This window comes from Paramormyrops kingsleyae, chromosome 13, assembly GCF_048594095.1.
Source record: "Paramormyrops kingsleyae isolate MSU_618 chromosome 13, PKINGS_0.4, whole genome shotgun sequence".
NCBI classification, from domain to species: Eukaryota; Metazoa; Chordata; class Actinopteri; order Osteoglossiformes; family Mormyridae; genus Paramormyrops; species Paramormyrops kingsleyae.
In genome coordinates this window covers 29,634,870-29,660,091 of record NC_132809.1, presented here as the reverse complement: position 1 = coordinate 29,660,091, position 25,222 = coordinate 29,634,870, and the positions used below count along the sequence as shown (strand labels likewise).

The following is a 25,222-nucleotide window of genomic DNA, read 5'->3' as shown; positions in this document are numbered from 1 at the left end:
TTTGTTGCCTCATTGTTGCACATCTAACCAGCTATAAAGACCTTCTGAGGACGGAGACCGATAAGCCACCGGTTTGCATGCGGCCTCATCACTCACTGCAGCCCTGGGGTCTCCCTTCACATTCAGCGGAGCTCCTCCAGCCTGCAGACTCTGCTACTCCAGCCTGCAGGCTTCTCACAGTGCCAACTGGCACACGGAGATGTGGATCTTCTTGTCTGTCATCCTGAGTAGCCACTGGAGAAGAGTGTGAAAAGGGAATAAGGAAGACAGGCACCTTAAAGTAAGCATTAACATTCACACTTCATCACTTACATATTCAGGGGTACCAGACCCACAGCTAAGTTAAGTAAGTGTACCAGTGTTTCTGTCTAGCAGGGTCTGAGTAACAGTATTCTAGCTGTGCATGCTGATTCTGATGGTGATTAGCATGAATATTTACGTTTTTTCTTCTTTTTCTTTTTCCGGGACTTGAAAAGAGTCTGTGATTGTTCTTTTCCTGTAAATCTGACAGATCAGTTTTCAGATGTGGATGATGTTGTCAGTGAAAATGCTGTTGTGACAGATGTATACATTTTCTTCATATAGTGTCTCTCCGTAACCCGTCATCTCATCCAGATTTTTAGGGGAGCAATATGGAAAAAGTTTGTTATATTTCAACTATTTCCTAAATAAATGTGTACAGCTCAACTCATGTCCAGTAGAATTTCTATACGTCATGCAGCATACCCAGTTTTGCATAAACATTGACATTCAAATAAATATTGAAAGTCAAGCGGGTTTATTGTCATTTCAGCCATATACACAGAACACAGTGAAATGAATGGTTGTTCCTTCAGCACCACGGTACAACACAGAACGAAAAGAGAAACCACACGAGACTCTACCCAAGTGCAGGCAGGACAGAACTATACAGAGTGCAAGGAGAGCAAAGAGAGAGAGAGTGCAAGATAAACACAAGGGCAGCAATACAACATTACAGGACAAGACAACATACAGTGCAGTCGATAAGAGCAGTAATAGTACTAGTTTGAATGAATACAATATTATGACAGGTACTGCTGTGTGCAAAAAATGCAGTGTGTGTGTTTATGTGTGTGTGTGTTTGTGTGTATGTGGGTACAGTTTATGATTCAGTTCTGATTCAGAAGTCTGACGGCCTGAGGGAAGAAACTGTTTCCCATCCTGGCAGTGATGGCCCGTATGCTACAGAACCTTTGGCCAGATGGAAGGAGGGAGAAGAGGATGTAGGAGGAGTGCGTGGGGTCGTCCACAATGCTGGTGGCTTTGTGGATGCAGCGTGATGTGTGAATGTCTGCCACAGAGGGGAGAGTACTCCCTATAGTCCCGTACCGAGCCGCGATGCGGCTACACGGGGTACTTCCTATAGTCCCGTTCCGAGCCGCGGTGCGGCTACACGGGGTACTCCCTATAGTCCCGTACCGGGCCGTGGTGCAGCTACACGGGGTACTCCCTATAGTCCCGTTCCGAGCCGCGGTGCGGCTACACGGGGTACTCCCTATAGTCCCGTACCGGGCCGTGGTGCAGCTACACGGGGTACTCCCTATAGTCCCGTACCGAGCCATGATGCAGCTACACGGGGTACTCCCTATAGTGCCATACCGATCCGCGGTGCGGCTACACGGGGTACTCCCTATAGTCCCTCTGTGGAATATAGTGGGGATTGGGGGGGAGGGGTGCAGGTGCTCTCCTCAGTCTCCGGAGGAAATAGAAACGCAACTGGGCTTTCTTGGGGATGGAGCTGGTGTTGAGGGTCCAAATGAGGTTCTCCATGATGTGAACACAGAGGAACTTGATGTTCTGGACAACTGGGAATCTGTTGATGTTCAATGGAGAGTGGTCATGGCCTGCCCACCTGAAGTCAACAACCATCTTCTTTGTCTTGTCCACATTCAGAGACAGGTTGTTGGCTCCACACCAGTCTGTTAGCCATTGCACTTCCTCTCTGTACGCCACCTTTTCGTTCCTACTGATCAGACCCACCACGATTGTGTCGTCAGTGAACTTGGTGATGTGGTTTGAGCTGTGCATGGCTGCACAGTCATGGGTCAACAGTATGAACTGCAGAGGGCTGAGCACACAGCCCTGGGGGGGCCACGGTGCTCAGCGTGGTGGTACTGGGGATGTTTCCCCCGATCCTGACTGACTGAGGTCTCCCAGTGAGGAAGTTCAGGATCCAGTTGCAGGGGGAGCTGTTCAGGCCCATTAATCTTAGCTTTCCTACGAGATGATGAAGAATGATTGTGTTGAATGCTGAAATCTATAAACAGTGTCCTTTTTGTCCAGGTGGGTGAGGGCCAAGTGAAGAGTAGTGGTGATGGCATCATCTGTTGAGTGGTTGGGACGATATGCAAACTACAGGGGGTCCAGTGAAGGGGGCAGCTGTGATTTTATGTGGCTCATCTCCAATATGTCTGCACATCCCCCGAGATGGGGCGCAGGGTGGTCTTCCTCACTGCCGTGTCATTCTGTGCTTCAAACCATGCATAGAAGTGATTCAGTGCATCTGGAAGGGAGACCTCACCATCACAGGCAGGTGGAGATGTCTTGTAGTTGGAAAGATGGCCAGCTAACCCTAAACCTAACCTGAATATCAAGCCTAACCTTAGCCTTAACCATAAACCTAAGTCAAACCATAATTGTAACCTTAGCTTTAACCATAATCCTAATGCCATCTTAGACTTCTAGAGTTTTGGTTAGGGTTGCCTTAAGGGTCAGAGCAAGGGATAACGTTAGGTTTGTGATTAGCCTGAGGGCTAGGATTAGTGTTAGGGTCTCTATTAGGGTTAGAGGTGGGGTTGCTTTTAGGGTTAGATGTGGATCAGGAGGGTCTGTTAGTTGAAGTGAGGAACCTGGGATAGATATGAAGCTCCAATGATGAAGGTCAGCTTAGCTGGATGTAGCTGCCAGTCTATGTTTTTTCTCCCTGCCTGTATGTGTCTTCTTGGACCTGAGGTTGTCCTTGGGTCCCCCTGGGGACGAGAACAGGGGACAGGCTTGTGCCAGTGGCCTCCATCATGCTACTGGTGAAGTATCTTGTTAGGCATCATTCCTGAGTTTTCCCAATCTGGCTGTGGCGGCAGAGTCCTCTTGATGCAGCTGTGGGATGTGAGGCATGTTCTTCCTTATATGGGCATTGATTTCTTCCAGGTGTCTTTGAAGTCCTTCGTCTGGACAGTTCAAATCCCGGAGTTGGCGGAGTGATTTTTCCGTTGGGTCCCCCAGCAAGGCATTTAACCCCAAAGTACTCCCACGGCAGTCTGACCCTGCATTCTCGGTTGTACCTCACTTTGACTAAAAGTGCCTGCTAAATAAATAAAATGTAAATGTTATGTTTACTGAATGTGACATCGCCACCTATTCTCTGTGATAAGAAATGTTCATGTTAATATCTCCGTGCATTTTGAATAATTTGACGAATGTAAAAAGCAAAAGCTGGCATTAGCTGTGAGACTGCTGTCCACGGTAGTCGACCAACACTATCCACGGTTTGAGTTTCCAAATGGACTCACCCATTAAGAGGACAGCCAAGGAAGGCCAATGGGGGTTCAGATGGTCTGTTCTGGTCGCTGCAGTTTTCATGTTTGGGCTGACATTTGGAAATTATCAGGACCCTCCAAGGTTTTCTATGTAGACATCAAGCTGTCCTTTGCTATCACAGCAACAGAGACATCTTGGATTACCTCCATTGCCGTGGCAACTGTCCATATCGCTGGTAATGACCACCTGCGTGCCTTTAACAGAGAGCGGAGACTAAAAACAGTTAATATTTATAACTCACAAAGTGGTTAAGGAGCTGAAGCAAAGGGTTCGAGGTTCAGGTCCAAGTTTGGAACAAAGTATCCGATAGGCTCCAGGTAACGGATTTCTCTGCCTGAGTGAATAAAGTTACATAATAAACAATGTAGATTACATTGACTGCAAGCATCTGCTCCTCAAACTGTCAATATAAAGGAACGATTGGATTCATCTAAAGGAATAATTCAGTTTAGACATCAGGAATGTACTGGGGCTGCATTTATCAAGGCACATGATTCACTGAAAATACAGCACAGGGTGAAGAGAATGGCAGTTATCAGGCAGCTCACCGACACTGCTGCATGAAGCGATTGATAGCTCAGGGAGTACACAGTGGGCCAATGGACCAAACCTCCAGAATTCCTCTATAGAAACTTACCAACAGGTGGCGACAACGGGCCCTGAGTCTGTCAGAGTGACTATATTTCTACCCTGAACATCAGAATTGGAAGGTCAGTCACATGCACAAAATTACACAAGTGGGTTGAATTTCTACAGCCTGGACTTAAGATGTAAAGCAGTGTCACGTGATGCTTAAATGCCTTTTTTTAAGCAAGAAATCAGTTCAGACTGAGAACAATGTATCAATTGATGAAAATGCCTTCATATTTAGTATCAAAATACATTAGCATCTTGTATTTTTGTAGTTCATAGATATTCATAGACATCTACGTGATTAAAAAGGCTAAATGAGGCATGCAGCTTCTAAATGGCGCCTAATCAGACAAAACAAATAACTACTCAGACAAAGCAAATAACATAGCAGGCAAGTCAATTCAATTCAGCTGAAAAATTGTTTCTCTTCATAACTTAAGAACCACTCCTAACATACAGCTCTGGAATAAAGTGAGACCAAATCTGCATTTTTAAATCCTGGTTTAATCCTGGTTCTGCTGGCAGAAGGATACTCTACTAGGAAGGCTGCTTCCAGCTCTCAAACACTGTCCACATATTCAACTGAGGCAGTGTACTGGTGAAGTGATAGATCAAATACGCTGATAGACAGAAGGTTTGAAAGTTATTTCATGCTCCCTTCAAAAAATATTTTTGAAATACAAAAATACAGTATTTGATTGTTATACATGCCATGGCTGCTGTATGTCATCGTTTTTTTTTATACACTTACAATTAGGGTATTCCGTGTCAAAATAGATTTTGATGTATCTATGTCCATCCCCGCTTGTTAGTAACTTAACATAATTAAGGTAAGATTTACCTAAATTTCATTGCTACAGCAGCACTAATTGGATTTACCTGCAAAACTATGTTTTGGTTCACTAGTCTGATTTCCTTCATGCTAGCTTTCGGTGACTGGCTGAATGATCAGTGCTGAGATTAGCACCAGGATTCGGGGATAAGTAAAAGATTACAACAAGATCACAACAGTGTCCCACTAGATGGTGCTCACTATTCGCTATTAACGTTAAGGTTTACATCTGTAGAGTGTGCAGTGGTGGCTTAATGGTTAGGGAAATGCAGTTGTAATTGAAAGATTGCTGGTTTGAATCTGTGACCAGCAAGGCACCACTGAGGTACCCTGAGCAAGGTACTGCCCCCAAGCACTGCTCCCCGGGTGCTGAATTAGCTGCCCCCTGCTATGTCACATATGGGTTAAATGCAAAGATACATCTCATTGTGGTAGGATCCTGTTCTCTCTCAAAGCACAGCCTGAACCCACCCATTAAGTAGCAGTTAGACAGGTTTCATTGCTTGTCTGTAAGAGGCAAAGGCAAAGAAAAATATAGAATAAGTCTTTGCCCACTAACCTTGACTCTGATTGAATTGGTGGCTGTGGTGTGTGGCTTAGCGGATTAAGAATACTGCCTCTGATCAGATGGGTACCAGTTTAAAACTTAGTGCTGAAAGACTGATGCCACGTAACTCTCAGCTGTGCCAGGGAAGTCGCACGCTGGCTGACCCTACACTGTGACACCCCCCCCCCCCCAGCTTGCTCTCACCTGTACATATGTGTCTCACGAAGAGCAACGGGTTACGTGAAAAGCCAACCACCCCCCCCCCCCCCCCCGCTTTGAGGATGAATATTCTAATTCTTCATTCACAGAATCTGTTGTCACTCACAGAATCACTTACTTTCTTACTCCAACTCTACTACTTTGCTCCAGGCTCACAGGCCTCTCTCCTGTGTCTATCTGTTGTCCCACCCAGCTCCTGTAGGGGCAGCGCTGAGCACACTGTTCCAACACAGCGCCATGGTGCTGCCCGGGGTCGTCGTGGTTGGGGTGGGGACGACAGCCAGTTCTGTTTGCCAGAATCTTATCCAGCTCTACCCCACCGCTGGGTTACTCTTAGGTGAGTGAGCTGACGAACCAACTCAAAGCGCTTCATAGTAGTTCACAGTAATAGCAAACAGACATATTATTTGTCCCATGCTGGAAGGTCATATATAATTCACGTACATAAGATTCCTAAACACAAAATATTATATATATAAGTATTTATGTACAAATACACATATGCACATACATACACAGCTACGGAAAAAATTAAGAGACCACAGCACAATTTTTTGTTTCATTCATCTCTCAATTTATGAGTGTGCGTCTGTGAATTATATATATATACTTGATGTCATCCCTCAATTCATGAGAAACTGTTGGATAACTTCACGGTCAACGTCTGGCATTAGAAAGTCACTTCCACCATCTACCTGGGTGGGTTCTGGCTGTTCCCAGTGTCTCCTGTTTCACCTTGTTCTTGTGTACTGCTCTCTTAGAAATTTTGAGCCTGGAAGCAGCCTGCTATTCACCGTAGCCTCTGCTAGCAGAACTACAATTAAACCTGAATTTAAAAATGCAGATTTGTTTAAAAATATAGAGTGGTCTCTTAAATTTTCAGCAGCTGTATACACATACTCATTATGGTGCCAAAGTGAAATGTATGCATCGATGCTGGAGAAAACTCCCCTTATGTAAAGCATGGTGACTGAAGTGTTTGCCCCCCAGCATGTGAAAATTGATTTTGTTTGAGCCCCATCCTGCATAAATTAGTTCTCATATTTCAGCTCAGCTCAGTCCTGGTGGCACAAACATCTGAATATTCAAGCCCAAGAAAATGATCTTCAACTCTGTGTGTATGCGATGTCAACAAATGAAAATCTAATGTAATATAGAGTATTGTGTTTTCTGAATTGTTGTCTGATGCTTTTAAATGTCTGTTTGAATGACATCAAAAGTGGTTTAAATTCAAGAAATAACTTCTTATAAGATCTTATTAAAAACCATGACTATAGCATTGATGGTTCAGCAGTAGAATTCTCCCCTACCATGTGAGAGGTTCAGTTTGCAAAAAGGTTCAGGTGCCAAAGCAGGTATGATTGTCCTACACTACTGCCTCTCTCCTATCCCCTGATGCACCAAACTCCTATCCTGCTACTATGATATAAGAATTGCACCATGTTCCTCTGAACACGTATGGCAATAAAACTTGAAACAGCAGTGCAGTGAATTTTTTTTTTTTTAAATAAATACTCACATAAACTAAAATGGGTTTCCTAAGAAGAGCTGTGCCAGACGCAGTCACCCAGAGAGACACACCAGCTGGAGACGTGTAACGGGTGGTAATTCTGGGCTTACTGACATGACAGAGACCACAAACGGAGTCTGCCAAAAGCCGACCCGGCCCAGAGAACCCCGGCCAATGGCAGCCCACTGCCTCTTTGTCAAACATTGAGTTCCTTCCCAAAGAAAAATGTAACTGTAAAACCTTTAGCCATCTCTGTCCAGGAAAACACAGAACTGTAGCTCCCAAGAGGGAAACCACAAGTGAAATTTAACCCATCTATTTACACACATCAGAAAGAACACATAAAGTGACCACATCACCTCCACTGGGCCATCGTGAACTGTGTTGCTACACTATAAAATTGGTTTAGTCTTTTGCTGAGCTTGTTTTTTGTCCCACTGTGGTTTGTTAAACCGCACTTTGTAGTTCATCTGAAATCCGCTGTTTCGCTGTAATGTGACCATAGTCCCCAGTAAAGGAATACCACCACACCACAAAATGTGCTGCGCATGTGAATAAGACTCAGAATAAATATGTATTAATATGCTATACAGTGAATGTGAATCATTTAAAGCCATGGTCTAATGATGAAGCGGAGTACATGTTACCAGGAATATCTAAATTCACAAAATGAGCACTTATAGGATGGGATTCCTGGAGGCAGTCATGTCCCTCAACATCTCCACCCATTTCCTGTTGAGCAGAAGACTTGGGTCCACATCAAAGCCTGACAAAGAGGGCACACCTGTCGCTGCTTAACCGAGCGCTACGATTCCGCACACCGCACGTTTCAGAGCCTAGCAGCTCCTGGCTGCTGTCCTGAACGATGCATCACAGAGCAGAGCATCAGACCTCAGGAAGACTAATAGTCAGTCAAGATTCACTGCTGAAAGAGTCCCTGGGAGTGTTTGGAAAACTGTCAGGATTTGTACAGGCAGAAATACTGCCTGTATTTCTGTATTTTAAGGATTTGCGTTTATTTGCCTTGACTAGAAAAGGTGAGGTCTGATATGCATATGAAAGCAGAGTGTTTCCAGGAAGCAGTGAAGCCAGGAAGTGATCAAAAGTATTTAAAATGAGTTAATGGAAGAGTAACAAAGGTAGAACCCTCACTCCAACAGAACTGAACAGCAGGAAAGTTCATACCCAAGAAAATGCATTGGCAGTATTAGATGTGTTTGTTTGGCATTTGGCATTTTAGTCTTTTATCATAGGCCAAGGCAGCAAAACCTGCTCACATACAGGAACATGCAGGAAAATCATGACTAGTAACTACAGCACATAACTGACCGCAATGGAGAAAGAATTCCTGGCTGGCAGCTGGTCAACGCAACATAGAAGAATGCTACACTTACAGCGAATCCTTTATGTTGGGCCTTAAAAGGAACCAGAGGAAAGAGAAAGATGAGAAAGGAAGTGGACAGCCTCTCATATTTCCTGTATTACTTGACAGGACAAGTAAAATAACACATATCAGACTTCAGAGACAGTGCCTATTTGCTTTTGAAAGTACTTTTTAAAGAAAAAAAATCACAATAATTTTGACCGCTGGCACAAAGTACGGGGTCCGGAGATCGGAAGGTGTGGCTCATTTTCAGAGCATGAACCGCCATCGTGTAAAAGGCTTCTCTCTGCGGTCCAAATACTTGGCATCCAGACAAATTTAAAAAAACCTACTGTGTACTGTCAGTTTCATGCTGAAATGACAATAGCTCCTAGAAGCACCCGTCAGTCAACATTCTAAAGAATTACTTCATAATACTGTAAAATTGTTATAGCGGATGGACTTAAATTTGTCCTCAGTTGACCCTTAAGGAATTGGAAATAATGCTTGGAAAGCCGTTATTTTGTTGAAGAAATCTTTTTTTTGGTTTCATAAATTAACAATAATTCTACCAAATAGGTCTTTGTTAAGACTGTTTCCATACATCAAATAACTTTGAAATAAAAGCTTTTCTATATATTTGATTATGGAGAGTGTGAAGTAACATTAGGATGCTCTCTATAATCCAATATTTATATCTGATACAAAGACCCAAGATAAAGACCTTTCATTCAAGGGAAGAGCCACTACAAACATCCCAGGAGTGAAACAACACAAACGCACGTCTCCAGGCAGATCGACTTCCAAGACAATGCGACAGACTGTGAATTACAGCAAACTGTTAATGTAAACTGTGATGTAAACAAAGTCACACTGGGGACTCCAGTCCCGAGAAGAGCGATTAATGCACCCCCATCCGCCCGATAAATGTTTTACTGGTTTATGCCAGGAACTGTTTAGGGAGTTTTTTTGTGCCTTTTTATCTCTCAGCCCTCTTCCTGTTGATGTACGTGTTGATTGTACAGGATTGAGACATTTCACAGTGAATTCACTGTTAATGGACTTTCCCAACAAACTTGAACGTATACTGCAAACACGTACGTTCCCATGTATATATAACACATAAACAGGCAGCAGTGCAAATCGCTCCGTCATGACACATACACACATAGCTGTCTGTCGTATGTATAAACAGGCTTTAATGGTGTCCTCGCGCCTGCACAGAGCTCATCTACTGTATGGGAACAGAGATCTCAGCTCTCCATGGGAAGAGCCCACCTACTATCTGATTAGGAGAAATTTCCAAGATGAAGCAGCACTAATTGCCCCCACATTTCCGTCTCACGGAACCAGGGCACCCATCCTGTTATAAAAGGGCTGTTGCCTCTAAAAAAACACCCTCTGTGCTCTTTCGAGCTCTGCCTGTCAAACCCTTTTTAGCTTCCTAAAAGTTAGGCTACCTTGCTGTTTAATCCCTGATGTTGGTGTACATACATGTTTATGTTCTTAAATATGCAGAGCAGCATATGTAACAACAAAGGTAAAACACCTATGTTTTTTTTTTCCAGGATTCCACCATTATCCCCCCTACCATAGTGTAAAATGTTCCAGACCCAGTAGTAAGAATCCCACAAGAGTTGATCTGGGATATTTAACAAATCCCACTCCTCTCCAGTCTGAATTATGAAGGAGTTGTTTTCAGTTTTTTGAGCTTCTAGTTAGATTTATGAGCTGCTTCTCTTCCTGTACTCTTGGCATGGATTCCCATGAATTCTCTTTGGACATAAACGCTTAAATCCAGTGGACAGGAAATTACATGTACTTTCATCCACAAAGACTTACGGGAGCAAACTTCAAGTACCTAAAGTTTCCTGTGCAGAAAGATCAGATGGAGATTTTTGCCCAAATTAGCTGGGGCATGTAAACCAGATCAGTTTCTGGAAGTTAATGCAGTTAGACAGATTTCTTTGAGGAATTTAAACTTAATGAGTCGATTGACCATAGGTCAATATCTCCATTGCTCCTTGCTTCCAATCACATCAAGCTTTAAGGGGGGTGGGTCTTAACGTTGACCTAACGGTTGCTGTGGTAACAGAATGGTTAAATGTTTTCTGTTTGACCTTGACTCAGGGGTCACGCTGTGGAATTCAGTGCATCTACCTGAGATTAAAGTCTCTTGACTTCATGAGGGATTGAGGAGGGACTGAAGGAGGATAAGAGCAAAGATTCACTTGAGAGAACCTGTGAGAAAGAGGCTGGAGGACTAGATGTGGGGAGTGAAGCACAATCAGGGGAATCGGCCGAGTGACAGGTGAAGGATCTTAAGATCTTAGGGTAGAAAGTCAAGGTGCCAGAACAAGAAATACAGAAATGGAAAATAGGGGGGGTTTAAAGATTATAGGAAAGAAAAACAGATCAATAAAACATCTATCATTCTGCTCAACAGGTGGCACATATGTAATTGATTATATGTCAGGGTTTAGCAAATCAGCAAGTTAGACCTGCTCCCATTTTCAGAATGCCGGCCCAGTTGGATCATTCCACAGTGACCACCTTGAATTATTACCCCGAATTCCTTAGCCTGAAGATTTCTAATTTATCCCCACAATGAGATCAAAGCCCATTTCACCTCACCTTTCATCTCACTATTGAAACAGCTCACAGACGCAACTGCCACCTCAGCAGAGACCCAGGGTCTCCTCCTCTTTGGCAGAAGAAGACAGTGATATAGAGACTCGACACATTTTCTCAATCTGTTCCTTGGGAATCTCCAGACAGTCCACCTTTTTGCTGAGAGCTACAGTAGGAAGCTGGGAGGGAGCAAAAATGTGAACTGTCTAGCAGGGAGCAAAAACATGGACCGTCTGGAGGTCCCCAAGGACCACATTGGGAAGCACTGCTCTACAGGCGCTGGGGGAAAGAATCTACTGAGCCTCATATCATGAGGGCTCAACAGTAACGTCACACTTCCTGACAGGGGATTGAAACCAACAACATTCAAATCATGGGTACCTAATCCTCAGCCACAGAGCCAAACATGCCATCCTTAAAGTTAAAGATGGCAGTTACTGCAATCATAGCATCTGCTGTAGAAAACAAAACAAACATCTTACACGCCAACACAAAGTTATTGTGCGAATCTTTTCTAATTTCTTAATTCTAATGCCAGACTTCTTGAACTGGGTATATCTTCCAGAGCAAGTCTGTCTCTCTCATGTATAGACCTTTGCTGAGTATAACCAGAACATCATGTTGGATCAGAACCAGACCAGCTGAATATCACCGAACTTATCTGCTGATATCTGAGTATCTAATTGAGCTTGTGCAGTTGGCATGTGCTGGTGGAGTGGACAGCCGGTTCAGATTGGACCCCCAGAGATTCCCCCCCCCCAATAGTCCTGCCTAAGGCAGTCTTTGTTCCTCTCCATCCCTGACTTCTGGCATTTTTTTGCTCACACAGCATGTTGTACGTCTAGATATATATCTATATGTAAACCACTCTGAGGTAACCATAGGAACGGCATTCTATAAAATGAACCGAATGAAGAGAATGGGGCGTCCTGGTAATACTCAGTCTAAAGACAAACGAGAGAGTCGAGTGAGAAAATCCAGATGGAACGTTTTCCAGCTTCAGTGGTTCAGATTCAAAAGTTTCAGAAAACAACACGTAGTCTGTGCCAAGTCTCACAGTGGCTGCCAGACCAACTCTGCCTGCCCTTCGCCTCCTCTTACAAATGCTTCATACTTCTTCCATACTCTACCCATCTAACAGCAGTCATACTTTTCTGTTTTTCTTGTTCATTTTTCTTTCTTATATTTTCACAATTTCCTGTTACATCATCATTCACCTTTCTCTCTTAGTCAATAATTTCAATTACACCATAAAAACAGTTGAAACTGCACCATTGGTGGCTCGAAACGCCTTAGTATAAGAAATGGCTTTTATCAACACCCAAAAAAAATCACTGACTCATATTTTTAAGATTCCATTTAGGGCTCTACCAATAAAACAGAACGTTGTGAACCCGATGACATCCAGAGTTGGGTAATTCAGGTCCAGACAGTTAAAGTCCAGACCAGGATTTTGTTTCAACCAACCAGTTGAGCATAAAGAGTCACAGTCACAGATACTCAATTCAGTTGCCCACTGGGACACCCTCATGCACTCTGCCCTACCCTCCTGCTATGCTGTGGCCTGTCATTCATTTAGACGCCCCCTGCCTTTATAAACACAATATTGGGAAAACATGCAAAATAAGGGTCTCTCCAGCTCACAACAATGCAGTGGAGATCCCTTCTGCTTCAGCAGGCAGCTGTCAAACCTGGTCTACGCAGAGAGCCGGGGGGGTCCATAAAAGCATATCATATTGGGCCCCCTACCCAGATCAATCCAGTTATGCGACAACATTAGGGCCCCTGAAAAATGTCCTAACTTTCCCCCCCAGGCAAGAGCACCCCCATACTCCCCAACACGCTGTCAGGTGAGTTTCACTGCGGGTAAAAACGGCTATCTGAATGGCCTCCCTTAATGTATGGTTACAGGCCCTAATTCTCGCAAGCTGTGCAAGGCGGCCCAGTGCCACTGCAAACGGCTGCTTGGGATCTCGGGCTTGTACACTGTAATTAGAGGACAACAGCGACTCGTCTGTGGGGGACGTAGCCAAGAAAACAAACGGTGCAGTGATTTAAGGTCATGCGAGGTAATGGCTCTGTCCATAGTCATTACAGGTATATGATACCACCCCCTTTTGTACTGAGCTGGCTTGGACAAAAGGGAGGCACAATTTACCCAGGAGCAATTACCCCCCCACCCCCCACCCCACGTCGCCTCATTAGTTTCTATTAATGTCTCTCTTTCCAATACAGTTAAGCAATCAAGATGTAATGGCTTGATTCAATTTAGCGATCAAACGGAACAACGCTGGCAATAGGTAGAACATCATCTCAGCCTTTATGTACTGTCTCTATGCTTCCTTATTTCATAACCATTCATTACTCCAAACACCCTCTGGATCCGTCACGGGGCGCAGACACAGCACCAAACTTACCCGACTGCGTGCTTTTGTACTGCAGGAGGAAACACACACACACACGGCAGATGTGGGAACTGAACCCATATCCTTGGAAGTGTGCAGCAACTGTGCTATAGAATTTTTAAATTGTAGTCTCTCAGTTTGGAATTTTAATCAAAGCACAAGAATTCCCTGACTTAATTTGCTGAGCAATGGCTATTTTATTAGTTATACTGATAGTAAATGACACACAATAAATTAGTTAGCAACACAATCTAATGGAAAAGAAAAAAGGAATTATAATGCATATATATTATACAAAAAATGCACCTAGATGATCTCAGTGGATCAGGAAAAGTCTACAACCAGCACTAGTAAAGGACCTCCTCTGATGGATTTACAAGGACCCAGGAAGCACAAGAGTAGGGCTTTGTAAGCAAAGGGGGCAGGTGGTGGTGGTGGGGGGGGGGATCCAGCCCACATGGGAACAGCTAAGTCAGCCTAGCAGAAGAGCAGCCCCGACAGCTGCTGCACTCAGTGGAAAGAGGGTTAAGGATCTCAAAGCTTCAAAGGAGATCCAAAGCCTGAGGAGAAGCTAGATTTGCTGCTTAAGATCTACAGCACAGTGGCAACAGGCAGCTTGGTTATGGCAACTTGGTTATAATTATTATTATTTATTATAGGTTTGTAATTATACCTGTATCTTTGTGGGGACTCTCCATTCATTTCTATGGATAAAGCTCTAATCTCAACATGACGACCCCCACCCAGCACTGTCCTTAACTGCAAGTAACCAAACAAAATATAAGACTTTTGCCATTTTTACTTTTTGATTGCATTCACGGATTTTTGACCTGAAAAATGGTCTCCACAACGTCAAAATAAACTTAATACACACACACACTCCCTCTCACTCTAATGTAGATACACACACACACTCCCTCTCACTCTAATGTAGATACACACACACACACTCCCTCTCACTCTAATGTAGATACACACACACACACTCCCTCTCACTCTAATGTAGACAAACACAAATGCACCACATGGTCACTTCATTTCCCTCCCACAACCCAGTTGTCCCCGCAGTCCTTCTCTTTCTCTCTCTGACAGTTTAAACACGAAGCACCAGATGTGAGTCCTGGGAGGAGGAGCTACGAGTCTCCAGATCTGAGAACCCCCCCCCCTCCCCAACACCTCCCTCCCTCAGCCCCCAGTTCTGCTCCTCACTCTCCAGCAGTGACGGACATGTGGTCTACGTGCTAACTACAGGAGTTCCCTCCTCACACAGACTACCTGATGTGCAATCTGCTGTTCGTCTTCCTCCATTTTCTCCGCTACCTTCCCTGAAGTTTTTTTTCCAATCCCCTAAGAGTAATAATACTGAAATAATAGTTCTTTAAGTGCCTGAAAACGAAGAACCCCAGAACAGTACTCAGAACCAGGACTGTGGCTGACTGACAGAAAGAGAACAGTGATAAGGACAGCGGTTAAAGGTGGAACAGAGCTTAGGAGGACCGACTCAAGGAGCACGGAAGGAGGACAGCACACCATGCAGGGCTGCGCTACACTGACCCTGCTGCTGGTTCTGATTCTGGCACCCGGGTCTGGAAATGCCCGGCTGATCCACAGGAGGGGAGACCACCCAAAGGTGAGCGACGGCGGCCATGAGCGCTGAGTCAACGCCAAGCGCAGAACAGAAACTCACCTCACACTAAAGAGGTCACCCGGCTATCCTTCTTTCAGATGTTCTTTTACTCTTTCTTTCTGTCTTGCCTTTTTCCCCGCTTGATGTATTTATCTGTATAAATGATGTAGTAATGTACTTCAAGACACCCATGTAAAGCACACTGGGGTGACTCTGTGCTATATAGGCATAAATTCGATTGAACTGAATGATTGAATGAAGGTTGGGATGAGAGGCGTAGATAAGCAGGGTGTGTGTGTGCATTTTTTTTGGGGGGGGGGGGCACATCAGAACTGCCGGTCACGCTTGGAAGTTCGTTAGCTCTGCTCAGCGATGGTCCGGTTGATCAAAGTTTACAAGGACCCATCACGGTATGGAGCTGGCAGCTGTGTGGACATTCCAGCCTTCAAAGCCTGGGTAATTGGAACATGCTGGGCATCCCGTGCCGACGTTACCCCCCCCTCCCCCCCCCCCAAAGTTGTTCCCATGCCCAGAACTCTCACACTCTTACAAGCTAGTTGTGTATTTTGCGTTAAAAAAAAATATGGCTCATAGTTTGACTTCACTGAAGTGCACGAACAGCTGTACACTGTATACTGCACACTGCAGACCACCTGGTCCAGACACTGAAAGCGGAGGACATCTGCGACTAGTTCAAAATGAGGTCGAGCAACGTCCAGCTGTTTGAGGGAGGGTACAGTGAGGCTACAGCAGACGGCTGCATGTGAGGAAAAGTGCTGCTATTCCAGCGGCTTCTCAGAGTCCCAGGTCTGTGTCCAGCACCAGAGTTTGAATCACTGCAGCTATCTGGCATCTAAACAGATTCCCCAGTGCCTAAGCTGGATGTGTCACTAACTGGCAGTGCTGGGCTCTACCCACCATCATCATTACTCTGTATGAGCCTCTAACCAAGAACTGGATGATTTTTAACCCATAAGTGTATATATTTCCCTATTAAAGTGATTTCAAGAGTCAATAAAGAATTTAAAATAGCAAGATAGATTCAGAGATATAAAGAATTTATTCATAATTAGTAGTAAAGCTGGTAGCTGCAAGCAATTTCAAGAGGACAAACAGTAAACAAACCTAATGTTGCCACAACAACTCAAGAACGTAATTAGGCTGTGCAATATAACACCTAGTGTGTCAGTTTAGGACCATATTTACAGCTTATTTGTATGCTAAAATGCAGTTAAATTCATGGCAAAAGTTTCTTAAGTTTTAGTAAAAGTGCCGTCCTAGATCAGATGCTTCAGTGCTTTTACTTAACCTGGTGCAGCTCAGGTCCTGGGAGTTTTACACAAAAATGTTCTGAGGGCAGAACAAAAAATGATTGGTACAGAGAGATAACCAATCAGATTATAGAAGAGGTGGGTCCAAGAAGCTAGAGAGGATGGGACCAAGACATCTGATTGGTTGGTCTGCCACCTCTCTGAACCAATCATTTTTCATTCTGCCCTTAGAACATTTTTGTGCAAGTACAACTCTCATGAGCTGCATCGTGGTTCTACTGTAGATGTGGTCGGGATTCGATTTGAACAAGGTGTCCTGTCTATGAGTTATATGACAAGAACTTGCAGTTCCTTCCTGTTTACTCCTGTACAGGTGACCACTAATCTCTGAGTCTGATTCACACAATGGCAGGCCACAGATTAGAAGGAAACCCTAAATGGTTTTTGAAAGTAGGAGGCAAGAGTGATGCATTCAGGTCAGGAGAATCGTTTCACCCTCAGCAATACCACCGACAGGGCAGGAGAGGGGTGGGATCACAGCAGAAAGACAGACAGGGCAACGGATGGAAGGGCAATGGATGGCAGGGAACCTCTCGGCATGGACAGCCTCCGCCTTCCATAAAGGCAATTGGCTTCCACCCTAATTTCTGCTCTGCAGATCATACACATAAACCAACAAATCCAGCAGGAGCAAAAACTAGCTAAACAGCCAGAACAGAGCAATTAGGAACCGGACATATAACTTACTTACTGAGACTCACAGGAACTCATGGATGGGAGACACATTTCTAGTACAACGTGACAGGAGAGCCTTTTATGGGGAGGGGCGGTGGGTGGCCCCCGCCTGTGATAGGAAGGGTCAAGTCTCAGTACTGGCAGTGGGCAAAGCCCCTGGCCCCCAATATCTCCAGGGAATGTCGGACCCCGTTTTCTCAAAAACGTGGGTCACTTTGGAGAAAAACACCTGCGAAATAAATAAATTGTAATTATCCAACGAAAAGGCCACCCGGCTTCACGTTCGAAACTTACGACTTTTAAAATACGATCCTCCGGGCTGCGGAAAGAGCGCCGGAGAAATCCACGGCTTAGAGACGCTCAGCGGCATTTGTAGACGTATGTGGGTCACAATATTCACACGTTCATGTGGCATAACATTATTATGATTAATAACTAGGTTTTGAGAAGCCAAAAAAGTCACACTTGGTACATAGATAATAGAAAATCTGCTGAGAATGTAACAGTCATAAGCAGGCGCCCACACACACATACACACATATCTTTGTGGGGACCGCCCCCCCATTTCTAGGGGCATAACCTAACTGCAGCTATGACTCTACTTTAACCCTAACTGTAAGTAACCAAAAAAATAAATACAAGACTTTTGACAATTTTAGTTTTTGTGATTTTAATAAAATTGAGTTTCTCCTTGTGGAGACCAGACTGATCAAAATAACAGGTCTTTAATCACGGTGTATAGGACATTTACAGTACAGTAGCCCCCACAACATAATATATACATACTCAAACAAACAAACACAGAAAAACACATGCATGCACACACGCACAACCACAGACACACGGACAGACAGACACACAAATCACAGACACAGAGATCCGACAAAGCATACAGCCAAACATTTGGTTTGGAAGGCAATGTATCCCCCCCACACCCCCCCCCAGAACCCCATCAGCAGAAATTGAATCCCGACCCTCTAATGCAGGACTCTTCAAATCTGGCCCTGGATTCCAAATCCAGGCCTTGTTTTCAGTTCTCCCAGGCAGTTTTTGATTATTGATTCTGATTGGCCAGAGGATTCACACCCGGCTCACAGGTAAAGGAAGGCTGGGAAATCAGCAGTGTTCAGCCCTTGAGGACCGTGATTTGAACAGCCCTGCCCTAATGGGTCCCCATATACAGCCTCAATGCACCATGTAGCATCAAAGAGTTGAGGCATCTGATACAAGACAATCCCTAAGCCATCACCTCCTGTATCGAGACGACACCTTTGACCTCTGACCTTTCACCTTAGTCCCACTCTAGTGGAAGGAGAACCACCAGGGGAGAGTTAAGTTACGTACAATTATGCACACCATGCAAATCTGATAAGGTCACAATTTCATACCCTGGAAAAGGTTATTACAGGAAAAGCAATGTTTAACAAGGGCGCAGGAAAATAGTTAAGTGACTACAGAACATTTGGAAATTAGCCTCTCTTAGAGATCCTCCTCACACAGCCAGAAAATTCCATCTGCAATGCTGCAGGACATAGTAAAGGTGGCATACTGCCCTCTGCTGGTCGGATGTAGCAATGAAAAGAAAGCCCAGGTAATGGGGCAGGAGAGAAACAGCCCAGCAAACCAGGACCCATTTTTTAACAAAAAGCTGCACAACAGCATTTCAACTAACTGCAAGTGAATTTCTTATTCTATTGGTGTGGCGGTTTCTGAAACTAACCTCAGACTTTGGCCCTAAATGTCTTCTCTAGTAAACAAACTAACATAAGGTGTAGTGTTACCTAGAACATGGTGAAATCTGTGATTAATCTCATTAATCTGGCTGCCTTGTGTTGTGTTGTGATTTCAAGACTGTAATTCAATGCTCTTTGCCATGTAAATACTCTATACTGTAAACTAGGTCCTACCTGCTATTCTGCTCTCCTCTGCCATTACTGTAATCTGCTGCTCTGTGCTCCTCTGCCTGCACTGTAATCTGCTGCTCTGTTCTTCTCTGCCTGCACTGTAATCGACTGCTCTGTGCTCCTCTGCCTGCACTGTAATCACTGCTCTGCTCTCCTCTTCCATTACTGTAATCTGCTGCTCTGTGCTCCTCTGCCTGCACTGTAATCTGTTGCTCTGTGCTCCTCTGCCTGCACTGTAATAGACTGCTCTGTGCTCCTCTGCCTGCACTGTAATTGCTGCTCTGTGCTCCTCTGCCTGTACTGTAATCTGCTGCTCTGTGCTCTTCTGCCTGCACTGTAATCGACTGCTCTGTGCTCCTCTGCCTGCACTGTAATTGCTGCTCTGTGCTCCTCTGCCTGTACTGTAATCTGCTGCTCTGTGCTCCTCTGCCTGCACTGTAATCGACTGCTCTGTGCTCCTCTGCCTGCACTGTAATCTGCTGCTTTGTGGTCCTCTGCCTGTACTGTAATCTGCTGCTTTGTGGTCCTCTGCCTGCACTGTACCCTGGTACTCTGTGCTCTTCTGCCTGCACTATAATCTGCTGCTCTGGGCTCCTCTGCCTGTACTGTAATCTGCTGCTCTGGGCTCCTCTGCCTGTACTGTAATCTGCTGCCCTGCATATTTCGCCCCCTGCCCATCAGGACTACGAGTACCTGAACCAATCCCCACTGACCCAGCACCAGAAGAGCGACCGGTGCCCACCACCCCCACAGAAGCTGCCGGAACGTGCCTGCGAGGTTCCCAGCTGCCGCTCTGACTCTGAGTGTGAGAGGCACAAGCGCTGCTGCTACAATGGCTGCATCTACGCCTGCCTGGAGTCCGTGCAGCCCCCGCCGGGTGAGTGTCACATGACCACATCAGTCAGGGTCACCCTGAGAACGCCAGAAACAGGCCCTGAAAAATTAAACAAACCTGCTCATTACCATGGGAATCAACCACCCAAAATGCTCCTCACCTATAAAACAGTTCTTAATCACAGCACATATAACAGCATTTATTACCCATCTTCAGTCAATCAAAGCTTATTTATCTAATGTACACCAGTACAGCATACAGCACTCATGCAGGCAATGAAAGGGGTTTCCCTGAGAACTCCCTGTAGTAAAGTAATAATTTAAAGGATAAATAAGCAAAATTAAAAAAAAGAATAAAATAGAATAAAGAAGAAAAAACTGCAATGTGCAAATCATGCAAATGATCCACACTAATAGCCTGATCGGCGGCTGAGGAGCCTTGCGGCCTGAGGGTATGACAGTTAAACTAATTATGGTGAGCTTCCATACTTATTAGGAAGGGTCATTTGCACGGCCTCTCCATGTGAGTGTGCTGGAAGCCACCGGCCACTCGTCACGGTCACTCTCCAGGCATCAACGGCATAACAAACTGGGAGGAGAACGCTGTGCACTCAATTAACCTTACAGCCCCCCCCCCCCCCCCCCCAATGTGGACAGAGGGAAGAACGTGCCAGCGATGACAAGGAGAGGAAGCTGGCTGGCTGGCTAAGGAGGAAGACAAGGCTTTGGGGCTTCTGAGCTTAAGAAACAAACGCAGGAAAAACAGCTCTGGAAAAAATGAAGAGACCACAGCAACATTTTTAGTTTCACTCATTTTTCGGTTTTTGCTTCTGCACCTGTGTGAAACATTTTTTTTCTTTCATTTTTTAACTCCAGCCTGGTTCTTCTGTGTTTCTCATTAATAAAGTGCTTCTTCCCTGCTTTATGGGACTTAAATTCTGCTTCTAGGAGCCTGACACAAACTGTCCTAGCAGTGCACTTCACACCTGCACTGCTAGGACAGTGACCTTCATTTTGGTCTTGTGTCCTGCTGTCTTAGAAACTATGAGCCTGAAAGCCACCTGCTGCTCAGTGTAGACTTCTGCCAGCAGAACCAGGATTTAACCAAGATTTAACAATGGAGATTCTTAAAAATATACAGTGGTCTCTTTTTTTTCAGAACTGTAGTTACACTGCACATGTATAGAAATAGGCATAATATTACCACCACAGCACAGCACTTGCACAGAATCTTGACCTTGCAGTCGCATGTGCCAAAGGTCACACTTTCTGTATCAATCTGCCTGTGTGTTCTGCTTAGTGCTGGACTGGCTGGTTCAGCCCAAACCCCGGTGGCTAGGGGGCAACGGCTGGCTGCTGGACGGACCGGAGGAAGTGCTCCAGGGTGAGGGTACGACATGATATCACCAAAACAGGGCAACTCCTTAAATAATAATAATAATAATAATAATCAGAGCACTTTCAACCAACCAGTTGAGCATAAAGAGTCACAGTCGCAGAGTATTCAACTGGTTGGTTGAAACAAAATCCCGGTCTGTACTTTCACTCTATGGACCTGAATACCCAACTCTGATGATGATAATAATAATAATAATAATAATAATAATAATAATAATAATAATAAACATATGTTCAGTTTGAGACAGAGAGGAATCCTGATAGAAACAGAAGCCTTATTAGGTATAAGGTGCTTCTTACAGACCGGACCATTGCCTTTAATGGGGAAACAGGAACCATTCCGGCCCCAGCTTGTGTCAAGTCTCTTATATTCTCATTTCACACACATAAAGTGAAATTGTGATTCTGCAGAGCTTCAGACAGTGAAAACGATGAACAGCTGAACAATAAACACTGAAAAATAAATACTGGATAAAAAAAACACTACACAACAATGATTAATGATTCAGTGCAATAATACTAGTAAACAGTAGGTGAAAGACTGCATATAGAGAGCAGGCAGTGCAAAGTAACATTACAGTGCAAATGTCATACGTTCACACTCATTTGGGCTAATGATGGCTGCATGGCTGTGTGTGTGTGTGTGTGTGTGTGTGTGTGACACCCAGCGGAAGCATGCAGCACCACAGAAGATGGCGACGAGCCCTTGCAGTGCCCCACGGGCTACGAGTGCCACATCATCCACCCGGGAGTACCGGCAGCCGGCATCCCCAACCGCGGCCAGTGCATCAAGCAGCGCGGCAGTTCCGGTCAGCCAGCCTCTCACATTAACCCTGCCGACCACGTCACCAACCAATCAGCCTCCACTCATTCGACCGACCAATCATGTCCCTGTATCCCATGCAGATGGCCGCAGCCCGAGACCCAAGCACTTCAGAGACTACAAGGATTACACGGGTAAGGCAGCACGGACCGCACGCAGCTAGCATCTCCATCTGTGGTGTTTTGATGATGTCTTTAGTCAGCGTTGTGATCTCTGCAGGGAGCAGATCCAATAACGCGGCAAGCTTTGAGAAACATCAGCACAATCATCTGGGCTAGACGGGGCTGGACAGGTGAGAAGGCGCTGGTCACGGCGAGCAATCATGTGTCCAAACCAAGAACGGTCACATGACCATTCTGCTGAACGCATAATTTAAAAGAGCACCGAAAACAGAAGTGAGTTTTAAATTTCCAAATAATGAATTAAAATGCATGCAAGAGCAGTTTTACAAATAATATACTGTAATTATCGTTTTAAACATATTTACAAGTTCTCATGATGCAGTCAAACCTTCTAGAATATTCTAAAGTCCCGATCACCAAATACACCACTGAAAAAGGCAAATTAATCATGATTTAAAGCTAAAAAGTGACAGCTAGTACAACCGGAAAGATGACATACAGTTCAAATGCTTTAATTTGCCCTGTCTTTCTCTCCTATTATAGATAACAGCCTGGACCAAACCTAACAGATCCAAGATGCAAGCAACCAATATCCATGAACAATTTTCACCTCTTCCCAAACCCTTTCAAAAGCAAATAAACAACTGGGATGGAGGCCAGCAGTTTTAGTAAAAGTGTCTGTCACACATACAATATGTGAGTGTTTACAAGTAAATACCCAAAGAAGCAGGTCAGGAGGCTGTAAATTAGGGCTCATAATACAAAACAGGAGCTGCACTCTGCTGCCCATTAAAGTTTTAGGGACACACTGCATTTAAAACACACTCACCTAGAGGGCGCCAAAGAGCCACCTGCATCACCTGTGTCACACTTGTGGTTGGGAATGCAAAATGAAACACTGGGCAGCTGAAGGGTACCAGAAAGGGGGGGGGGGTCGAGTTGCACACAGGAAAGACTGTGTTCTGTAAAGAACAGATTCTGCTTCCATATACAAAACACTGACAGGCAGGGGCCACTGTGGGGATGCTAATGCTAACCATAACCAGTGCATCGTCCATTTGGGCATTTCGGCTGTTCTTTCTGAGCGCGACAGGGTACTGTTGTCAGGAAAATTCTGCCTCAGGCACCACAAAGCCATCAGGGTTAAACCAGTCCAGCTTGGGGAGTTGAGAGCCCCAAGATGAGGTACAGAAACAGAAACAGCAGCATAAAAGTGAAAAAGCTTGGAGTTTCCCTCAGATTGCAGCCTACCTGTACACACTGCCATCCTCAACAGCATAACACAGGCTGACGGTGCCGTAACACTTCCCAGTGTATTCCAAGTAAAGTGACATATAGCATCATCGGAGTCTTGTTTTCCTTGAACATCCAAGTGTCATGCTTCATTCCTTCGTGAAATTACACTGAGATCAGCTTTTAATAACTCAAGAAAAAAAATAAGACAATAAGTAAACTTACCTCATATCCATGCTACCCAGGTCCAGCAAAACAGAGGGACCCAAAGTTCAAGGCAATACTAATTATTATTATTGTTATTAGCAACAATAATAATGTATATTATACATATACTATATTATTATATCTTAATAATAGTGATAATAATATTGTTATTATTATAACTGCAGAAATAAATAAGGATCGAATTTTTTAACTCCAGCCCCCTCCCCAGAGACCCCCGTCTGCCACCCTAGGGTTTAGACTGGCTGGTTCCTAAGCGGACAGCGCACGCGCTCACACCTCGCGGCCCTTCAGCGCAGCCGCATAAGGCAGGTCACGCGGCTGAACGCATTCCTCAGCATCAATTACCCGGCACCGAATTCATTTGTACAAACTGAAAGCAATTCGCTTCTTTGTTTGTGCATTCAGCATCAAATTTACTTTTGTTGTACTGTTTAATGAAGAAAGGTTATGATGCATATTTGCATGCCACTTTATAATGCGATAGTAGCGAACCTGGGAGGTGAAAACAATCAATTATATCTGCACTTGAGTAAAAATGTACTGGTAAATTTATGTATCGGCGCTGCTTTGCCAACAAATAGGGGCACAGTGTAAATCCACTCAGCTTTAATAAGCCTCTTAACCATGGAGATAAAGCAACACTATTCGCCTTACGCCCTCAGAATTATAATCAAAACAACAAATTAGACAGTGTTGCAGGGCCTATTCTTATTTAAATAACTACTTACTGAATGGTAATTAAGTAGAATTACATGCAGCATTACGGAGAAGGCTCATTGTTGTGTGAGTTTGTGATTTATGAAATTATATTTATCTACCGGAATGTTACATTATTCGGGTTCTGACTGCCCCCTAGTGTTGAGGCATAGCAGTCACACATAACCGATATGAGCATTGCGTGTCTAGCGGCGTTTTAAGCTCGTCCCGTTATTAAGCGAGGTCCTGTAACTCCACCTCTCTGACGCAGTCAGGAGAATGAAGGGAAAGGTGCCTGACATCTCTTCCAGGACCAAAAAATTATCGTAGCATTGCAGATTACAAAGAAGCCCCTCTGACCCCTGCTAATACAGGGAGCCCTTGACTTACGTAAACTTTGACTGACACATAGTTTACAAAAGCACTAAAGCAAAAAGGCGACAAATGCCTGTAACTGAATTTGCATTTTATCATTTTATCTTATTTAAAATGACTTCTGTACTATGTATTACTAGTGTGTGTGTGTGTGTATATACACACACACACACACACACACACACACACACACACACACCCTCCCCCGTGGGGGTCCCCAGTGCCCCGCCCCCGTGGGGGTCCCCAGTGCCCCGCCCCCAAAGAGTCACCCCTCCCCC

General features: G+C 44.6%; 1 protein-coding gene and 2 long non-coding RNA genes across 4 annotated transcripts; 2 read left to right on the top strand and 1 right to left on the bottom strand.

Annotated features, from left to right (window-relative positions):
- LOC140578232 (uncharacterized) lies at nucleotides 1–15,585 on the bottom strand. Its single transcript, XR_011982328.1, has 2 exons — nucleotides 15,386–15,585; nucleotides 1–234 (listed from the first exon to the last, which is right to left on the bottom strand). It is a non-coding gene; the product is annotated as an uncharacterized lncRNA (long non-coding RNA).
- LOC111851798 (uncharacterized) lies at nucleotides 149–7,652 on the top strand. The gene is made up of 3 exons (XR_002840107.2): nucleotides 149–280; nucleotides 5,983–6,126; nucleotides 6,839–7,652. It is a non-coding gene; the product is annotated as an uncharacterized lncRNA (long non-coding RNA).
- Nucleotides 14,881–23,755, top strand: wfdc1 (WAP four-disulfide core domain 1). 2 transcript variants are annotated; one of them, XM_023827043.2, is made up of 7 exons: nucleotides 14,881–15,328; nucleotides 19,917–20,112; nucleotides 21,370–21,453; nucleotides 22,136–22,276; nucleotides 22,374–22,424; nucleotides 22,510–22,582; nucleotides 22,956–23,755. In XM_023827043.2, the coding sequence occupies exons 1-6, from the start codon at nucleotides 15,230–15,232 to the stop codon at nucleotides 22,566–22,568; spliced, it is 630 nt and encodes a 209-aa protein (XP_023682811.1). In that variant the 5' UTR covers nucleotides 14,881–15,229; the 3' UTR covers nucleotides 22,569–22,582; nucleotides 22,956–23,755. The 2 variants fall into 2 exon arrangements, with proteins under 2 accessions (XP_023682811.1, XP_023682810.1); XM_023827042.2 differs by having other exon boundaries at nucleotides 21,370–21,459.
- Nucleotides 23,756–25,222: the final 1,467 nt, after the last annotated feature.

Bases quoted from the DNA above. Each gene is read 5' to 3' on its own strand.
- wfdc1 (XM_023827042.2), top strand. From the start codon at position 15,230: ATGCAGGGCTGCGCTACACTGACCCTGCTGCTGGTTCTGATTCTGGCA. The intron at 22,277-22,373 runs GTCAGCCAGCCT...TATCCCATGCAG, and splicing joins CAAGCAGCGCGGCAGTTCCG to ATGGCCGCAGCCCGAGACCC. The intron at 22,425-22,509 runs GTAAGGCAGCAC...TGATCTCTGCAG, and splicing joins AGACTACAAGGATTACACGG to GGAGCAGATCCAATAACGCG.